Source organism: Argopecten irradians, chromosome 1 (assembly GCF_041381155.1).
Source record: "Argopecten irradians isolate NY chromosome 1, Ai_NY, whole genome shotgun sequence".
In the NCBI taxonomy this organism is placed as follows: Eukaryota; Metazoa; Mollusca; class Bivalvia; order Pectinida; family Pectinidae; genus Argopecten; species Argopecten irradians.
Genome location: NC_091134.1, coordinates 43,292,926 through 43,314,351, shown reverse-complemented (window position 1 = coordinate 43,314,351; position 21,426 = coordinate 43,292,926). Strand labels below are relative to the sequence as shown.

At 35.6% G+C, this 21,426-nt stretch overlaps 1 protein-coding gene across 5 annotated transcripts; it reads left to right on the top strand.

Annotated features, from left to right (window-relative positions):
- Nucleotides 1-2,501: 2,501 nt before the first annotated feature.
- LOC138329028 (protein Son-like) lies at nucleotides 2,502-16,521 on the top strand. Of its 5 annotated transcripts, XR_011209395.1 has the most exons (15): nucleotides 2,502-2,622; nucleotides 3,693-4,883; nucleotides 5,184-5,481; nucleotides 5,960-6,073; nucleotides 6,558-6,845; nucleotides 7,232-7,326; nucleotides 7,463-7,629; nucleotides 8,104-8,427; nucleotides 8,753-8,863; nucleotides 9,207-9,329; nucleotides 12,185-12,332; nucleotides 12,889-13,008; nucleotides 13,333-13,448; nucleotides 13,807-14,676; nucleotides 16,251-16,521. XR_011209395.1 is itself a non-coding variant. In XM_069275739.1 (14 exons), the coding sequence occupies exons 2-14, from the start codon at nucleotides 3,776-3,778 to the stop codon at nucleotides 13,921-13,923; spliced, it is 3,105 nt and encodes a 1,034-aa protein (XP_069131840.1). In that variant the 5' UTR covers nucleotides 2,502-2,622; nucleotides 3,693-3,775; the 3' UTR covers nucleotides 13,924-16,201. The 5 variants fall into 5 exon arrangements, 3 of the variants coding, with proteins under 3 accessions (XP_069131840.1, XP_069131830.1, XP_069131847.1); XM_069275739.1 differs by lacking the exon at nucleotides 16,251-16,521 and having other exon boundaries at nucleotides 5,208-5,481; nucleotides 13,807-16,201; XM_069275729.1 differs by lacking the exon at nucleotides 16,251-16,521 and having other exon boundaries at nucleotides 13,807-16,201.
- Nucleotides 16,522-21,426: the final 4,905 nt, after the last annotated feature.

Sequence of the window (21,426 nt, the reverse complement as noted above, 5' to 3'; positions counted from 1 at the left end):
CATCAAACGACTAAATGACCTGATATGTTGTCTCCAATTTTACTATGAGATAGTCCAGGGTTGTAGAAATCGTATGATGATCAATGATGAAGTAGATTTTTTTTCCAGAGCCCTGGTCACGTATCCTTTTGTTGTCTATACAAAGTGGTAAAGGTTTGGTAGCTAGGTGGCCATTAATATGATGATGTTGTCATATTGGAGATGGCCATGGCAATTTGGTACATATGTGACCACTAATATTATCCTATTTATAAAAAAAATATTTTATTAAATTTATGACACATAGGGTTTGGAAATGGACCTTATAATTATTGTACATGTAGTAACATTACAAGTAGGTTGATCAATAGGATCCGAAGATAAATGGAGAGCCATGTCTCATTTGTATAGACAGGCGTAATAACATATATGTAACCAGGTAGGTATTGATGTGTTGTATAATATTATGGGATGGTAAGATTACGGAGATAGTCTGAGTACATTTCCCTCTAGGCGTTTATGTATAATGTATTACTCAAACTACATGTAGTTGCTATCGACACGAGATTATTCTTTGGGCGACTGGAATTACAGACAGCCTCTTCACCGTTCTGTATGTTTAAAAAGATATGCTATTAAACCCTTAAATTATTTTTCATGATAATCCATAAAGCATAATTTTAAAAGGTTATAGTGAGTTTTAAATTTGAATAAATCATGCCACATGCACACCATCGATTCATAGAGCATTTGCCATCGCCACCGTAAACTTGACGTAGCCAAGCACCCATTTGATTATACAAACAGTGACTAAATTTTGGACTTAAACTTAAATACGGAGTTCTTGCCCTTTCTAATAATTAATTGAACCTTGTAAACACGATTATGTTAGTAGATATACACCGAGCTAAATGAAACTTTGTATGAAGACTAATGTTGGAAAGATCTCGGACAAGTTAGAAAATCAGCTTGATTCGACTCTAACTTAATTACGGAGTTATTGCCCTTTGCAATAATAATTACTGAAAATTGTAAACACGATTATCGAGTTCAACTTTGTATGTATACCTATTAGATCTATATTAATATTTTGTGAACAAAAGTCATCAGATGGCTAATAACTAATTTGTATAAAATATCAGGTGACCCAATGTCCTCTTGTTTACAGTAATATTTTTTTTAAATCTCGTTTTTTTGTTGTTTCTTTTTTGTAAGGTCTCTATTTTTCGTTTGTTTCCGGACTTCATGCCATATATATAATGTAACATGATTGCTACGCCGCTTTATAATGTAACATGATTGCTACGCCGCTTGAGGCGTAACAGTAAGAATCGGATGCAAATCACACCATTTTGCAGGATAGCCATGTAGCAAGAACGCATCACGCCGATTCCGGAATACAACATTCAGTCATTTTAGTCATGTGACTTTCATCACCACGTGACTTAATTTAGGGCACATTTGAAGCAAAATGGCGGCATATGTAATGATTGTAAACGGATGGAAAATTACATATCATGACAGAACATTAAACATTAATTATCAGAACAAATTGTATTAAAAGGAAATGACATGTAAATCACGGCATCAAATGGAGCTGTCGTCTAGCAGTTGGAAATTACGGTAGCTGACGTCTCACTCACAAATATTTATAACTTACCTGGGTGCATTTTCCCAAAAATTAATAACAAACAAGAAACACAAAACATAACAGTTTATCTTAGTTCCGTTATCGAGCAAGTATTACCGACAATGACCTTTACCCGGAGATTGGTATTCTCTGCCTATAAGTGTCACCGCCATGACGGGAAAATGGGCCCTAAATTTTTCGCGGTCACATGACTAAATCAACGTTTTCTACATCCTACCCAGAAGAGTGCGCTTGCATCCTTCAACTAGATTTCGGTGTAGAACAAGCATTCGTGGTAAAAGTATTCTGAAAAAGGATTTTCTAGAAATTAATCGTGCATTTTAATTAAATCTGGTTCCATTTACAGATGGAACAAATATATCTGTAGTATATTTCTTATTTAATTTATATCACTAGTATATTTCTTATTTAATTTATATCACCATATCGTGTAACATTAATAAACAGACATATTATTAACGGGACACGGAACAAATTAAATTGCGGGATGACAGTACATACTAAAAGCGGAATAAAAACGAAGCATAGAAAAACATAGAAACATATAAGATTAAGCTCAATATTTTCTTTGCCTTTCCTCTGAGCTTAGCAATCTCTGCATAAAACCCTTTTTAATTTGTTGGAAGCAAAGTTATTATTAAAACTGTTTGTCTGTACTAGACCTGGCTACCTTGCACTAACACAAGCTCACAAATTATAAAATGGCTTTCAACAGAACAATTAAAATTGCTAAACAATATCATCATATCATTGTTTAATTTCCATATTCTGTCCAATCAAAGGGTTAAGCTTCCGCGTAGCCTACCTAGCTTTTTAGGAAGCTAATTCTTGTTAGACGTATTTTGTTATACTGTCAATTGACGGAAATTTCCGCTCGGTCATTGGTTTCTGTTTTAGTGTGTACCACTCACTTCCGGAAAAATGGCGAGAAAGCACCGCGAGAAGACAACAATGTGATAAACAAAATATTTAATTAAGCAACAGAGATAAAGGTAATTAAGAATTTGAGTCGGATTTGTATTAATTTTGCATACGTGTATTTTCATGAACAATATGCGATACCAAAAGTGGATACCATTAATCTGCAAATAATGCGGTAACTTCATACAATTTTTGTTTTGTAAATCTAGTTACTGCCAGTAGGCCTTACAAAAAGAACGAGTCCAACATGTGTTATAATTCAAGTGTAATTTCTCTTTAAATGGTAATATATTATATCATGTAGACAAACCAAAAATATCGCCATCGCCATCCAGTCAGATTTAAAGAGTCACGCCCATGCAAACAACATGTATAATTTATTTTTTTAGCATATCTATGCACCATTGTGCCTGCCCTCTAAGTCAAACATCTCATCTCTACTTCTCTGAAATACCAACATTAGAAAACATGCACAGTTTGGAACCCACACCACCAAGAGGAAATTAAAGGATATTCAAGAAAGAGTCGTCAGCTTTTGACACAGATACATCGAGTGTGATAATGGTGGTTGAGCTTCTCAACTGGGGGAAATAAGCAGATAGAAACAGATGCATTGTCATATTATACAAATTAAAACATTCCAAAACAGATAGACTGGTAACACCTTTGCATCATTCACAAATTTAAAGCACCAATATTTTCAAAATTACCTCCTGTAAATTTAAAAATCCAAATTGGTTATCTGCCAATTCAAATTAACTCTTTCCAACAAACTATCGGAAACTTGAAAGTCTCTCCCTACTTTTACTCTGAACTCAGTATAGTTATTCAAGGCATCCATCTCCTCTATTAAGTATTAAACACACAACAAAATGAAGTAATATATACACGTACATCCACATACAACCAGTAAATACATGTATTTATATGCACATTCCCACAAAATGCTCACACACAATTACACAAACATAAATATCATGTACACTTTTTTCCGATGTTCTGTAGCTCAAAGGAACACTTTTTGAGGCAGAATTTGTATTTCAAGCTACTTTTCTATTTTTAATCAATTAATGCAAGTACAACAACTTGCAGATAGTTTAACCACTAATGTGTAATTATATCTCTTCTTTGGTACTTACAGGATGGAAAGGAGGTTAGGACATCCATCCTGTATTATGGTGGTATATACAGATTGGTGCTGACTGAAATCCAGAGGCTATAGCCATGGAGGAAGACAGTTCAGGTGTGGGGTTGATACCTTTGCCTGTAACAGACACAATTCCCTTACCTGATGGATCTCCTACACCTAAAGTCAAGTCAAGAAAGTCCATTAAGTTAGTAAGATACGATGTCGGTAAAGATGAACCACCCATTCCTCTCCCTGTTACAAAGAAAGACCCTCCAAAGCCAGCCAAGGAATTAATTGCTGAAAAACTAAACAAAAAATTAAATTTTTCAAACATGGCAAAAGAGGCAGAGATTAAGGGTTCATCTAATGACTCAAAATCTGTTTCTAGTAACCAAAGTCTGTCTAAGCTAAAGCGCACCTTAATGCAGAAGGAAAGAAATGTGGAAGGACCTCTGGAACAGAGTATTGTGGATGAAATGTTCAAAGATTTTTTGGCAACTAAAATGCAACAGATAGAATCTGAGTATCAAGGTAAAGCTGATGACTCTGTATCGGGCGAGGGTCATATTGGTGAGGTGGCTGCCTCTGTGGAAGAAATGAACAGACTTCTTGATAACGAATTGACAACAATATCACAAAATACACCTGGGAATGATTCTAAAAATCGACCGATAACCAATAAAAAACATAAAACGGTGGATGATAAGGATAGTAAAATATCAGAAACAAAAATCAAAAAATCAAAATGGGACATGAAAGAAAAGCATATAAAGGATAGTAGCAAGGACAGATCAGCTGATTCTAAATTAAAAATAAAAACGGAAAGTGTTGAAGGTACAAACTTGTCTGGCCACAATGGTTCAAAATCCTCAAATCAACCTTCTTGGCTCAATTTGGAAACCTCTACATCCAAAACAGAAATTCCTCAATCAACACTTGCATCATCCATATTGAAGACAGTTCAGGAAAAATCCATGTCTGATATAAAGTTATCAACACAGCCCTCGGTGTCAGATATGATGCAGGATGAAGATGAGCATGCTAGAAATGTGAAGACAAATATAAACATTGCACTGGCTGCTCAGTTTGGTAAAAAGATGCAAGCCAAGAAACAGATGTCACTGAAGATAAGTCAAGTGAGTGCGGAATTCATCTCTTCAGGGGAGCGGACAGGTGCAGAACAAAAGAAGGCCCTAGAAGATGGTATATATTTTACCTTTGAAAAGAAAACTATGGCATAGACTTAAACATTCAATAATGATTGATCTTGAATCTTCAAGTACAAAGAGCATTTGAAATTTTGAATTTTTCCATAATAAGATGCACATATTTTGAAAGAAATTACTTAATGTTGTATATTTACCAGCATTGTATTTATTAGAATTCAGGTTAACGTGTATTGTGTAAAGACTGGTCAGGTGATAATACTGTATAATGATGTAATTACCTGGTATATAGGAATCATATAATCTATAAAAATCTTAAAACATTGCATTGAAACAGATGGCAATGTAACATCTTTTAAAGGTGAAGTCCTATCGTCTAATGATGATGACTCGGATAAGCATGACAGTAATGATGAGGATAGCGAGGAAGAGGACGAAAATAATGGCGTCTCCGAGACAGGATCACTGAGTGACTCAGAGAAGGACACCAAATCTTCTTCTTCTAAGTCCAAGAAGAAGAAAAACAAGAAAAACAAGAAGCACAAGAAAAAGAAAAAACACAAGAGCTCTAAAGATCATGAAAAAAATGGTACAAAGCGAGATGATTCTAAAAGGAAGCACAGATCATCCTCAAGGTTTGTATAATCAGTTGATAAAATATCAGGGGTAGATACACATGTACTGATACAATGATACTGTCTGTCTTTTTAGTTCTTCAGAAAATTGCAAAATGGCACCTCTTCATCACAGAAATTTTAATTAGTAACTTAGCTGAGGACTAGATATGAATGATGATACCTTGACCAGTATTCTTAAAATATCTTTTTGGTAAGAAAAACACTGGCCAACAAATTGCAGCTGTTTTAAATTTATTATTTTCATCAGGCAAATATATAAACTGCATATTTTTGGAAACAATTTCCAAATATCTAAATTTGTGATAAACAACTGTTTAATTTTAATAACCACAAAATGAATATCAGACACAAATGGGGGGATTTATGTAGCAAATGTATATACTTATCTAATTATACCTCCTGCAAAGTTGGGGCAATATAGCAAAGTATTCATAATCATTTCAGCCTGACAATTGTAAAATTGTTATTTTTATAGGTCAAAGTCACCAAAAAGACACAGGAGCTCTCGTTCTCCAAGCAAAAAAAGTCGTAGATCCAGGTCAAGGTCACCAAAATGGGAGGATCGAGGATTTGATGCTTATGCCTACAGGTAACTCTAAATACTTAAGTATATAGGCATCCTTAAGCAGATTCAAGCATATTACTGCTTGTAGTATGATTATTTGTTATGTCTTTACTAAGTAATACATTGACCTACACCTGAAGCAATGTTAAGAAGGCCATATGAGGTTGATAAGATGGTAATCCTGATTCCACTTTTCCCCTCTCTATTGTATAGAATATCAGAAACACTAGAGAGTAAATATTACAACTACACAAATGATGGTTGTTCAGACTTTAAGACCAAATTCTATGAACAAGATAAGTGATATCTTCAATTATATTTACATTTTGGGTAAAAATATCGATCATGGGATATTGTTTCCAAAGTTAGAAGCTGTGCATGTACCATGTAATTTGATGTTTGAGTTTTAGACTTGCATTATACATATAACAGCTTGCAGTATATATTATGTTGTGTATAATGGCTATATGCAATGTAAAGAAGTCTGTTATTTTATCTGTATTCATAGGGACACAGAACGCAACAGGTCAAGGGATAGAGACCGGGGTCGTGGCAGATCTCGGGACAGAGACAGATCCCGAAATCGATCTAGAGACAGGTCAAGGGACAGGTCAAGGGATAGGTCAAGGGACAGGTCAAGGGACAGGTCAAGAGACAGGTCAAGAGATCGACAAAGGAACAGATCTAGAGAAAGAGGTCGTGATCGGGGAAGGTCTGACAGGAGGTCAAGGTCACCTGAGAAGGCGGTTGATCTTCGTGTGAAGATTGACAAGGCCAAATTAAGAGAAATAGCTATGTAAGTATTCTGAGGGGAAAGTCGATGATAGTATTGGAATTTTGTCTGTCACCATGAGAAAACTATTCATGTATTTTAAAATAGAAAATAGTAGATAATATATGTATGTGTATATGTATGTCATTTTACAGTACTTGTTTGTGATTTTATTGAAGGTTTTATCAAACAAGGGACATTGGTGACCAAGTTGTAAAGTGTCGATTGTTTTTCTTCAGGACCTTATGCTTTCCTTCATCTTCTAAACCATTTGCATCCTTAAATGACCCTGGCTGTTAATAGGACAAAAGGCAAAAACAAACAAAAATTTACTCAATAAAAATCAAATTAGGAAGTAATTTCAAATTTATTTTAACTGGTATTACAACAGAGGTGTATATTTGTTACAGTAAGAACGTGCTGGCGATGGCTAAGTCTGGTCATGCTCCATCTGTGGATCTCACTACAATAAAGGCAGGAGGTACATCAGTGGACGAACTTACAGGTAACTCTTAGTAAATATCTTAGTACTCTAGAAGATGATTGTAGATAAACAATTACTAGTACAAGTTTTAATCAAGTAACCCTGATACATATTTCTATCATTAGATATATGAACTATTCATTTGTGTTGATTTTAGACTTCTGTAAGAGAATATCGTCTAAAGAGAAGAATCGGGGCACAGAGTCATTTTTGTCCTCATCATCAGACGAATCAGAAGCAGATGAAAAAGATGAGGAGGAAAGTTTCATCCATCATCCATTTAAAGTGCGAGAACCATCTTCTAGTATTGTGATGAATATAAGGGTAAGATGCTTCAATTTCTTAATCTACCAAAGTCAAGGGGAGATAATATTTATCAAAAATCATTAATGTGATCAGTTGCGTCTGTGTCACCTTTGAAAACCAAGCAACATACAGGTATCATTATGTCAGCAATGGTATGGCGCAAATGTACAGACGTCTGGCCTATACACACCTTCATTCCTAACATGAAGTGCTTTGTTGGTGGAATGGCTTTTTAAGTCCAAAGGTCAAAGGCCAATTATATTATGAATTTTGCGTTTATATGACGAATTGCAGGCTATGTCCAATTGCGTGGAATTGTTATTCTTGTTGAAACTATTTTGTTTTTGATTCAAATGCACTTATAGTTTGAATGTTTTTTTATCAGTATTACAAATACTGTAAAGATGGCATTGTTCACATCTGATACAAATGTTTGAACAGTGGTTATTTGTTATAGCTGTATTAAGATTGATATGATCTTCTGTTCACTAGAACGCTAAACCTCTGCCAGTGTTGACCCCACAAGAAAAGATTACAGAGCAGTCCAAGCTGAGAATGCAGTTCCCAGTGTCTAGTGGTAGTGTACACCGTTTGAAGGAGCCTGAGTGGGTTCCTGTACACACAACCAATGCTGTAGCTTTAATTACAAACACACCGGCCACTGCATCATTGTCCGCCCCCGCCTCTACTGCTACAGCATCAACAACCCCCAGCTCAACTGTATCCACCGGTACCCCAAAGTTTGTACCTCCACCTCCAACTGACCCCCCACCCCCACCCCCAGAGGAGAAAGTGTTCCCAGATACACCAAGTGCAGTAAGTAGCATTCTGAGTAAACCCAAAACCATTTTCTACAGTATGCTGTAGCACAGGGAAATTTTATTGACTGGAAACTTTTATTTGCGAAACTTTTCAATAAAGAAATTATTAATTCTTCTTTGATTGTATCTTCTATTGGAAGTTTTTAACCAAATTCTTGTTGAAAAGAAACTTTATTTTATCATTAAAAAGCAATTAAAATTTGAAAATTTACACATAGATGTAACAAAAACAAAACAAAAAACCCAACCCAAAACAATATTTCCTGGAAAGTAATTTAAAAATTCCCCCAGAATTAAATAAAGTACTTTTTGATTTTCAGCCCATGGATATTGGGGCAATCATTTCTGAACGTCTGCTTGCTGTGAGAAAACTGCAGGAAAATCCTAAAGATATTTCTGCACTGAGCAACATTGCTAATGCACAGAAAAAGGTTGGTTCATCAACATTAGAAGACATTCTTATTTGATCCTTCAACCTTTTCAATATTTTAAAGAGAATTTAGAACACTCCTCATAATGTTGTTTAAAAGCTTTTAAGGCTAACCTAGCTGGAAGTGACTCAAGGTTATCAATGTTTGTATCTCTACAAACTACTGTTCAAATTTTACAACTCAATTAATGAAAATAGATACATAATTGATGACGTACACACTACATAAGGTAATGAGCATTTTCATTATTACATTATTGCCCTAGGTCCCAGACAATGTGTTTATACAGATTTGTCAATTTTTTTAAGGTTTACAATGTGTTGATTATATGTCTTCTTTCTAGGCAAGCATGTGGGCTGCATCCAAAAATCTGCCAGGCCAATTCCTGGGGTCGACTGGTGCTCAGATTCTGACCCCAGAGGAACTGAGTGGCACGGACAAACGACACCAGGCTTGGGCCAAGAAGGTAGGGCAAGGGTTGAACTGTTGATTGTAACCCATAAACATGTCATCATTCAGTTGAGTTTGTTTTGCATTCATAACTGTTGTAAACATTAATCATCCAAATGTACAATGGAGAAATCTGGTTTAGTTTGTTTATTGTAAACAGGTAGTAATTCATATTTACCAGTACATGTATGTGTTTGACTGAAAGTTTCAATTTGAAATTTTAATTGAAGTAATCATATTGGGCTACCACTGAACAAAGCAGAAAACAATGAATATGTATCTACTGGGAACAAATACCAGGTAGTAATTTCATGTATTTTTTGGCTGATTTAAGAAAAGGAGAATTCTGATTTTAATTTGTTGATCATAATGATAATATCTACTGGTATTATTGAGAAGTAATAAGAATTTTGTTATACTGTAGACGATAAGTTTAATGATGTACATGTATTTATAAAACAAAAAACTCACTGTATGTAGCAAATCAAGTGATACATATTATATACATTGTATAGACAATATCCAGGTGTATGCTAAATCAGACTTGCAGCTATGTTAACCATCACCTGATACTTAATTGAAATGAAGGCAATACAAACTCAACTGAATGATGAGGCTAACTATCTATTTCCAGGTCCTAGTACAGACACCAGCTGTCTGTCCGTGCCGCTACACCGACTATTGCCATGGACATCTTTGTGCCTCATTATTGTGGTCCATTAATGTGTCATGTGATATTCATCATACTTCTCATAATTTGTATTGGTATTTATGCATGCATAAACAGAAATTTCAGTCAAATCTAAATTTTAAAGACAAATTGAGTAAATGGCTATCACACACTGTACCACAACATGAGGCACATTGATGACCATACTAACGATCTCACAGACATATGCTTCTGTACAAACCAGGTATATTGGTACATTAGCATCTGATCTGTGATTGTTGTAAAAACATACCACACCGTATCACAGAAGCAGTAACAAAGTGTAGATTTCAGAATTCTTATTGTTGAATTTTTATACTTAAAAATAACCCTACAGATAAAACTAGGGTATGATATTTTCAAATCTTTCAAAAAAAATGAAAAATCCTATCTGCTTCTATCATACAAATCTGTGAGCTGGAAGCATATTTAGATTGCACCTACTATTCTCTAGACCAGGTTTTGTTGAACTGAAACGTATTTCATTCGGATCAAATAAATGTCATATTTGGCATTCAAATTGAAATCTGGAACCCTTATCACAAAATTACCACTTCATAAAAAGTGTATTTAGTATGAAGGCCTGGTCTAAAGATTTCATACCTTCCCTAGTGTGGTATATGTTGGTAGGTGCAATTTGTATGCTACCTCTCATTTAATGGCCAACAGCTTCCATAAAAGACAGCTCCCTGTTGCCATGGCAACGACCGATGGTGTCACTAGGAGATCGTATGTGTGTGACCTTGGCCTTGTGTGTCACTACACACCCACCAGTGATCAGCGTGTGGTAAGTCCAGGCAGCAAGGGCACATAATCCAGCCAGCAAGGTGTCCAGGAGGGGGTCAATTAGGAAATTATAGTTACTTAGTTATGTCTTATGTGATATTAGATAAAATTCCATAAAATTTGTTGTCTTCAAGGATTCTTTGAATTTTGCTTCATATATTATTGTATATTTTTAGTGGCAAATTATTCTAGTCAATGCTCTATGAATATAACTTTCAGTGTAATGAATTTTGTCCATAGAGCTAGCTTAAATTAGTTTTGATGTCCAAGATTTAATATATATCTATATATATTGTTATGTATTTATATAAACATTTTCTATAAAGTTCAGTGTGAATTTCATATGAAGCTTCTAAAGCTTAATAAAAGTTATGACAGATTAGATTAATGGTGTTTTTATTTCTTACTTTCACTAAAACAGGGATATCAAATTTTTGTTTGTCCGTTTGTCACACTTCATTTCCATGCAATCACTTCAACAAATGTGGCAATTAAAAAAAAGTTTACACACGTTAGTTTGGCCTTTTCGAGTTAGATTGGCACTCTTCAAAGAGGTAGTTTTCTGTTACATGAACTTATCAACTCATTCACACCTGGACGACCATTTGAACTCTTCTGATTAACAGACTGGGGCAGGTCATTATGGATGGTCTTTGGGGAGGAATGAGTTAAGGACTTGTTGGAGAATTTGAACTGAGCAACAGTTTATAAACAAAAGCATTATTATTTATTGTTTCTTTATAATTACTATTACAAATACTATTGAATTTACTTCAGTTGTTTTTACCAACATGTGTTCTGTACATTTTGAGACTGAATGGTAAACAGTATGTTTTGGATTTTGATACTATATCTCAACTAGGAATTTTTAGTAGTAGTTTTCTGAAGATTTAGCTGTAATTATTTCACAAGTGAACCAATTGAATATCTTGGAGGAGAGGTGGCCATATTTGGCTTTGATAACTGAAGTTTCTTACCATTAATTCCCACAAGATACTGTAGGGATCTATCATTTCTAAGTTTCCCCTGGTTCCTATATGTACATGTTATATTTGAAAACTGATCAGAAAGCAACGTTTCAGAGAGGGGACTGAAATATGCTGCCAGTAACCACAATTTCTCATAAAGTTCCAAAAAGTTCCTTTTCAAATTTCATGTGTAGTTCCCCCCTTAGCCCTAGTCAAGCCTATTGGATATCAACATGGCCACCAAAAATCAACTTAGCCAACAAATGACCATCTTTGAATTTGACATTTGAAGTTTGTGACTGGTTAGTTTATAACTTTATCTGTGACTTTCCTTTGGTGTTTGATCAGTTGGTGATATGTAGATCTAGACAAGTGGTTATTTATTGTTGTCTATATCTGTTGCTACAGGACCAGTTTAAGAAAGCAGCACCCGTGAGTGGAGGAATTGGCATGGCCCTGCTGCAGAAGATGGGCTGGAAACAGGGAACTGGTCTGGGGAAGAACAACGAAGGCTCTCTTGAGCCTCTTAAACTGGACATAAAGACTGACCGCAAAGGTAATAATGGGACTTTAACTGGTAGTGGAAAGTCTAGATAGTATTCCACCGTACTGTAAGTACTCATGTCATCTGCCATCCTCAATAATCCAAGGGTTACTATCACTAATATCAAACCCTGGATAATCTAATAGTAAAACTGGTGGCAGTTTAGGAGAAAAAAAGAGACCAATCACAGGTCTGCAGAGACTTCTTATGAAGATTACAACTTCAAAGCAACACAATCAACACAATATACTGTTATGCAATTCCTAATGTAAATTAATATGTAAATAAAAGGATCAAAGTACCTGTATCAACTCATTTGCCTCCAGTTTTACTATCATATAGTGCAGGGGTGGATATAAAATCAGTAATAGTAACCCCTGGAGTATCTAGGGTGATCACCTCCCTGTTTTCTGATTTATCAAACAGTAGTGTATTCATGCAACTTCAGTTCTGTAGTGTGATCAATGCATACTCAGCAACAGCAGGTATAATCTTTAAACATAAATGTTAGCCGTGTACTAGCAGGGTGAGTAACATGTGATCAGTCTGTAACTATGCTTCTTTCCAGGACTGACGTCCCAAGAGGAACATTCCAAGAAGGGACGAGGAAATCCAGGAGGAAAGGGACACGGAGGTGGAGGCAGTGGAGGAGGGGCAGGGGCAGGTGTTTTCACACATGATCTCTCTAGTGAGTAATCTGCATGGATTGAAAATCAGTTGATCTGGTGTCAGTATACATGTAACTGGGTACAGTGTTACTGAATACAGTATACTGTTCAATGTCATGGGTAACTATATGGACAAGAAATTTCAATGTTACAGGATACACAACAAAACATACCACAGTCTCCCAAAACACACAAACTCACCACATACAATATAATGCATTCAGATATGCTGATATGGTGTTTAGTAAACTGAGCCTAGTGTAAATCCTATTCTAAGTGAGTGAAAGACTATGTAATAAGTATGGGATTTCAGTATATGTAGTGTAGTGCCGTTTTTCCCCTAGGTAAACACCCTGTATCAGCCCTGATGGAGTTGTGTAACAAGAGAAGATGGGGCCCGCCAGATTTTCAGCTCATTCATGAAAGTGGACCAGACCACAAGAAACATTTCCTCTTCAAGGTAAATCTATCTATCAATAAAGATATAACGGTATGAAAAGGTCATTGATTTGTCTTAACCTGTACTGTAACAAATTCAGTGAAATCATTCAGATTATTCATTTTTAAAACTGTAGGCTTGAGGACCAATTTTTTCTTTGTATTACTGTAAGATAGGTATAACGATCTTTACTTGATGTGTTGACCTTTATTAGGTGTATTGACCTTTACTTGGTGTGTTGACCTTTAGTTGGTGTGTTGACCTTCACTTGGTGTGTTGACCTTTACTTGGTGTGTTGACCCTTACTTGGTGTGTTGACCTTTACTTGGTGTGTTGACCTTTTACCTGGTGTGTTGACCATTACTTGGTGTGATTACAGGTGGTGATCAATGGCAGTTCATATCAGCCGTCCGTAGCCAGTAACAACAAGAAAACAGCCAAGGCTTCTACAGCTGCTGCCTGCCTCCAGGAGCTCGGTCTCATTCCACGCACCTGACCAGAACTGATACCTGTACAAAACTTTCTAGTCATGGTGTGCTGGAGCACCAAAGAAGGGCCATCTGATACTGCTTCAAACCTTCCACTGCCTAAGTTTTCTTTACCACAAGAAAAGCAGTTTGCAAAAGAGCTCTCTATAAGGGTAATTTACCCAAGACAAGAACAGATTGATTGACAGACTTCTCTATGTCCATGAAACGAAGGCTCCTGGGGACTTAATTTAACAAACTTTCACTGATATTGATTGCTTTGTCAGTTGAGTGTACATAAGAGTATTTCATTAATATCTAGGCTAGGGTACATCTGTTTTCTCAAACTCATATATGATGACAATTTTTCCACTGAAAACATTCTTTTGTGTGGACTATTGTCGGCTTCATTTATTGGTACAGAAAGCTGAGAGGAAGAGACTTAGAAATTTGAAAAAATAAACATTTCCAAAAGAAAATTAAAAGTTGTGTCATACATGTACAATTATATTGTTGTTGATTTTTTACAGGACATTTCTTAGTAATTGTTCATGACATAACTTGTTACATATCACCTTTTTACAATTGATGTTTTCACTTTTGATATGTATGTTAGTGCTTCTTTGTAAAGAAGGAAATTTTAACTTTTAAAAGATTGTTTCTTTCAGTAGAAGTCATTTCTTGTGAGACGAGATTAAGATAAGACGAGATAAGATTAAATATGATCACATTTCATGGATGAAGTAAAGAAATGTATGTGTGTAGTGTAAATGACATGTAGTGTATACAGTGGTACATGTGTAAATGTGAGTGTTAGCTGTAGTGTTACAGAGATATTCAGTGGTACATGTGTAAATGTGAGTGTTAGCTGTAGTGTTAGTGTATACAGTGGTACATGTGTAAATGTGAGTGTTAGCTGTACGTATATGTAGTGTTACAGAGATATACAGTGGTATATGTGTAAATGTGAGTGTTAGCTATAGTGTTACAGAGATATAAAGTGGTACATGTGTGAATGTGAGTGTTAGCTATAGTGTTACAGAGACATACAGTGGTATATGTGTAAATGTGAGTGTTAGCTATAGTGTTACAGAGATATAAAGTGGTACATGTGTAAATGTGAGTGTAAGCTGTACGTATATGTAGTGTTACAGAGATATACAGTGGTATATGTGTAAATGTGAGTGTTAGCTATAGTGTTACAAGAGATATAGTGGCATATGTGTAAAGGAGAAGGTGACTCGAATATGGCCCCAAAATTAATTCTCCAGTAAAGAACAACATATTTTGCAATATAACAGATGAATACATTTGCTAACACATAAGTTCCCGAAAATATCCCGCATGTGCCAATTATGTTCACTATGACGTCATCAACATGCAGTTTCCCGCCATATTCACAAAAATCCTTGAAAAATCATACTTTTTGAGTGGTTTTCGTGGAGCAGAAAGAGATTTTCTCACGTTGTGTATCGTGTATTTACGCATATCCATGCAAAATATAATGTTGCTCCAAGGTGGCGGCCAAATCCATTTCAAGCCTTTTCTAACCTAAAGATGATGAATTTTCTAGCAAAATTTGGCGAGAAGAGGAAAATCATCAATTTGATGACGTCATAGGTGGAGCACATCGTGTACATGGTTATAAAAAGTTATGTTTTGATGAATGGCAAGTATGAGAGTATTTATTGATGTGAAATTGATGTGGATCAGATTTAATATTTTTTGGCCTGAAAAATTAAGGCCAATTACTGGTCCTATCATATCTACTCCTTTGAGTGTTAGCTATAGTGTTACAGAGATATACAGTGGCATATGTGTAAATGTGAGTGTTAGCTATAGTGTTACAGAGATATACAGTGGTACATGTGTAAATGTGAGTGTAAGCTATAGTGTTACAGAGATATACAGTGGTATGTGTAAATGTGAGTGTAAGCTATAGTGTTACAGAGATATACAGTGGTACATGTGTAAATGTGAGTGTAAGCTATAGTGTTACAGAGATATACAGTGGTACATGTGTAAATGTGAGTGTTAGCTATAGTGTTACAGAGATATACAGTGGTACATGTGTAAATGTGAGTGTTAGCTATAGTGTTACAGAGATATACAGTGGTAATGTGTAAATGTGAGTTAAGCTATAGTGTTACAGAGATATAAAGTGGTATGTGTAAATGTGAGTGTTAGCTATAGTGTTACAGAGATATACAGTGGTACATGTGTAAATGTGAGTGTTAGCTATAGTGTTACAGAGATATACAGTGGTACATGTGTAAATGTGAGTGTTAGCTATAGTGTTACAGAGATATACAGTGGTACATGTGTAAATGTGAGTGTTAGCTATAGTGTTACAGAGATATACAGTGGTACATGTGTAAATGTGAGTGTTAGCTGTACGTATATGTAGTGTTACAGAGATATACAGTGGTACATGTGTAAATGTGAGTGTTAGCTGTACGTATATGTAGTGTTACAGAGATATACAGTGGTATATGTGTAAATGTGAGTGTTAGCTATAGTGTTACAGAGATATACAGTGGTACATGTGTAAATGTGAGTGTTAGCTATAGTGTTACAGAGATATACAGTGGTACATGTGTAAATGTGAGTGTTAGCTATAGTGTTACAGAGATATACAGTGGTACATGTGTAAATGTGAGTGTTAGCTATAGTGTTACAGAGATATACAGTGGTACATGTGTAAATGTGAGTGTTAGCTATAGTGTTACAGAGATATACAGTGGTACATGTGTAAATGTGAGTGTTAGCTATAGTGTTACAGAGATATACAGTGGTACATGTGTAAATGTGAGTGTTAGCTATAGTGTTACAGAGATATACAGTGGTAATGTGTAAATGTGAGTGTTAGCTATAGTGTTACAGAGATATAAGTGGTATGAGTGTTAGCTATAGTGTTACAGAGATATACAGTGGTAATGTGTAAATGTGAGTGTTAGCTATAGTGTTACAGAGATATACAGTGGTACATGTGTAAATGTGAGTGTTAGCTATAGTGTTACAGAGATATACAGTGGTACATGTGTAAATGTGAGTGTTAGCTATAGTGTTACAGAGATATACATGGTAATGTGAAGGTGTCTATGTGTAAGAGTATACAGTGTAATGTGTAAATGTGAGTGTTAGCTATAGTGTTACAGAGATATACAGTGGTACATGTGTAAATGTGAGTGTTAGCTATAGTGTTACAGAGATATACAGTGGTACATGTGTAAATGTGAGTGTTAGCTATAGTGTTACAGAGATATACAGTGGTATATGTGTAAATGTGAGTGTTAGCTATAGTGTTACAGAGATATACAGTGGTACATGTGTAAATGTGAGTGTTAGCTATAGTGTTACAGAGATATACAGTGGTATATGTGTAAATGTGAGTGTTAGCTATAGTGTTACAGAGATATACAGTGTAAGGTTAAAATGTGAGTGTTAGCTATAGTGTTAGAATTACAGTGGTAATGTGTAAATGTGAGTGTTAGCTATAGTGTTACAGAGATATACAGTGGTAATGTGTAAATGTGTGTTAGTGTTAAGAATATACAGTGTTACAGGATATTACAGTGGTAAGTGTGTGTAAATGTGAGTGTTAAGCTATAGTGTTACAGAGATATACAGTGGTATATGTGTAAATGTGAGTGTTAGCTATAGTGTTACAGGATATACAGTGGTAATGTGTAAATGTGAGTGTTAGCTATAGTGTTACAGAGATATATACAGTGGTACATGTGCAAATGTGAATGTGAGTGTAGCTATAGTGTTACGAGATATACAGAGATGCAGTGGTATATGTAAATATGCTATAGTATATGGTACATGTGATGTTAGCTAATCTTGTAATCTTGTAATAAATGCTGTCCCCTCAGTATACAAGTCTTATGTTTTCCATAACTGTATGATGCTATATACATGTTGAGTGGAGACATACTGGGTATATGTATGTACCTGAATCTGTTTCTTTCCAAATCTAACATGCTGGGAACAGAATTGAAATATTTGCTGTTTTCTGGCTCTCAATGTATAAATGTTTATTATTAATTAAAAGTACTTTTGACTGGTTTTTCATGAACACTGCTATAAAATCATTACAATCTTAAAGAGTTTAAGATGTCTAAGGAAATCTGCACCAAAATAGATCAGATCTTGTAATTGTATTAGGAAAGTGGAGACTTTTGGATATGAATGCAATTACTATAAAAGGTCACGTGGAACACAAAAAAAACCATGAGGTGACTTTGAGACGAAACAAATTTCCACGTGTAGTAATTTTAAGAAACAACCTCCAAGACGTTGTAATAGTGCTAAAGCAAACAAATTTTAACATCGTTATGATGGTGCAAAACAAACAAATTTCACATCGTTGTAATGGTGCTAAGCAAACAAATTTCACATTGTTGTAATGGTGCTAAGCAAACAAATTTCACATCGTTTGTAATGGTGCTAAGCAAACAAATTTCACAATGTTTTGGTGAGAAGCAAACAAATTTTCACACTTATTTGTGATGGTGCTAAACAAACAAATTTTGCATCGTTGTAATAGTGCTAAAGCAAACAAATTTTCACATTGTTGTTATGGTGCTAAACAAACAAATTTCACATCGGTGTAATGGTGCTAAGCAAACAAATTTCACATTGTTGTTTTGGTGAGAAGCAAATAAATTTTCAAATCGTTGTGATAGTGAGAAGCAAACAAATTTTCACATCGTTGTGATGGTTAAAGACAAACAAATTTCACATCGTAATGGTGAGAAGCAAACAAATTTCACATCGTTGTGATGGTGAGAAGCAAACGAATTTCAAATCGTTGTGATGGTGAGAAGTAAACAAAAATTCGGTCACATCGTTGTGATGTTAAGAAGCAAACAAATTTCACATTGTTGTGATGGTGAGAAGTAAGCAAATTCTTAGCCATCAACAGATGATGGTGCTATTCAACATCGCTTTTTGTCCGTGGTGAGAAGAAGCAATTTTTATATCGTTTGTCGGAAAGCAAACAAATTTCACATTGTTGTGATGGTGAGAAGTAAGCAAATTCTTACATCGTTGTGATGGTGCTAAGCAAACAAATTTCACATTGTTGTGATGGTGAGAAGTAAGCAAATTTTAGCACACCATCAACAGAATGGTCGGCTATTCAAATCGCTTTTTGTCCGTGGTCCGTCGTCCGTCGGTCCGTCCGTCCGTTAACAATTCTTGTTACCGCTATTTTTCAGAAAGTACTGAAGGGATGTTTCTCAAATTTCACATGTAAGTTCCCCTAGGGGCCTAGTTGTGCATATTGCATTTTGGGACCAATCGGTTAACAGTCGGCCATCTTGTTCTTGGATTTTGACAATTGAAGTGTGTTACCGCTATTTCTCAGAAAGTACTGAAGGGATCTGTCTCAAATTGCATGTGCAGGTTCCCCTAGGGGCCTAGTTGTGCATATTGCATTTTGGGACCGATCGATGAACAAGATGGCCGACAGGCCGCCATCTTGGATTTTGATAGTTAAAGCTTGTTACCACTATTTGTCAGAAAGTACTCAAGGGATCTGTATCAAATTGCATGTGCAGGTTCCCCTAGGGTCTAGTTGTGCATATTGCATTTTCAGACCCATCGGTGAACAAGATGGCCGACAGGACGCCATCTTGGATTTTGATAATTGAAGCTTGTTACCACTATTTCTTAGAAAGTACTGAAGGGATCTGTCTCAAATTTCATGTGCAGGTTCCCCTAGGTCCCTGGTTATGCATATTGCATTTTGGTACCGATCAGTGAACAAGATGGCCGACAGATTGCCATCTTGGATTTTGACAATTGAAGTATTTTTCCGTTATGTCTAAGAATGTACTGGAGGGATCTGTCTCAAATTGTATGTGCAGGTTCTTCTAGGGGTCTAGTTGTGCATATTGCATTTTAGGACCGATCGGTGAACAAGATGGCCGACATGTAGCCATCAAGGATTTTGATAATTAAAGTTTGTTACCGTTATATATCTCAGAAAGCAGTCAAAGGATCTTTCTGAAATTTCATGTGTAGTAATATGTAGTAAAAGCTTGAAAAGCAGAGAAAAGATCCCTCTTTCCTTTGTCAGACAAAGATCGTTCTTAGGTGGGCGCCAAGATCCCTCTGGGATCTATTGTGATAATTGAAGTTTGTTAGTGTTATCTTTCTCAAATTTCATATGTAGTAATATGTAGTAAAAATTTGAAAAGCAGAGAAAAGATCCCTCTTTCTATTGTCAGACATAGATCATTCTTTGGTGGGCGCCAAGATCCCTCTGGGATCTCTTGTTATATCGTTGTGATAGTAAGAAGCAAACAAATTTTACATCGTTGTGATAGTAAGAAGCAAACAAATTTCACATTGTTGTGATGGTGAGAAGTAAGCAAATTTTTATATCGTTGTGATGGTAAGAAGCAAACAAATCTCACATTGTTGTGATGGTGAGAAGCAAGCAAATTCTTACAGCGTTGTGATGGTAAGAAGCAAACAATTTCACATTGTTGTGATGGTGAAAAGCAAACATTTTTACGGTGTAGTGACTGTAGTGAGAAGCGAATAGATACTGACATGTACATATAGTTAAAGATGCTACACCGCTGACGAATGGTGATTTTAATTAAAGTATTTTTTCAGTAACATAAAGTTACTTACTTGACACTTATCATCGTTAAAATTTTGAGCTTCTTATATTTTACTTCAATATAAATGTATATAAAGTGATTACCAGTAATTGCATCTCGAAAAAAAATCCGACACTATGCCCTATATGGAATGAGGTACTGATTGTAAAAATCCACGACACTATGCCCTATATGGAATGAGGTACTGATTGTAAAAATCCACGACACTATGCCCTATATGGAATGAGGTACTGATTGTAAAAATCCACGACACTATGCCCTATATGGAATGAGTACTGATTGTAAAAATCCACGACACTATGCCCTATATGGAATGAGGTACTGATTGTAAAAATCCACGACACTATGCCCTATATGGAATGAGGTACTGATTGTAAAAATCCACGACACTATGCCCTATATGGAATGAGGTACTGATTGTAAAAATCCACGACACTATGCCCTATATGGAATGAGGTACTGATTGTAAAAATCCACGACACTATGCCCTATATGGAATGAGGTACTGATTGTAAAAATCCACGACACTATGCCCTATATGGAATGAGGTACTGATTGTAAAAATCCACGACACTATGCCCTATATGGAATGAGGTACTGATTGTAAAAATCCACGACACTATGCCCTATATGGAATGAGGTACTGATTGTAAAAATCCACGACACTATGCCCTATATGGAATGAGGTACTGATTGTAAAAATCCACGACACTTTGCCCTATATGGAATGAGGTACTGATTGTAAAAATCCACGACACTATGCCCTATATGGAATGAGGTACTGATTGTAAAAATCCACGACACTATGCCCTATATGGAATTGTAAAAAACACGACATTATGTACTGATTGTAAAAATCCACTAACACTATGCCCTATATGGAATGAGGTA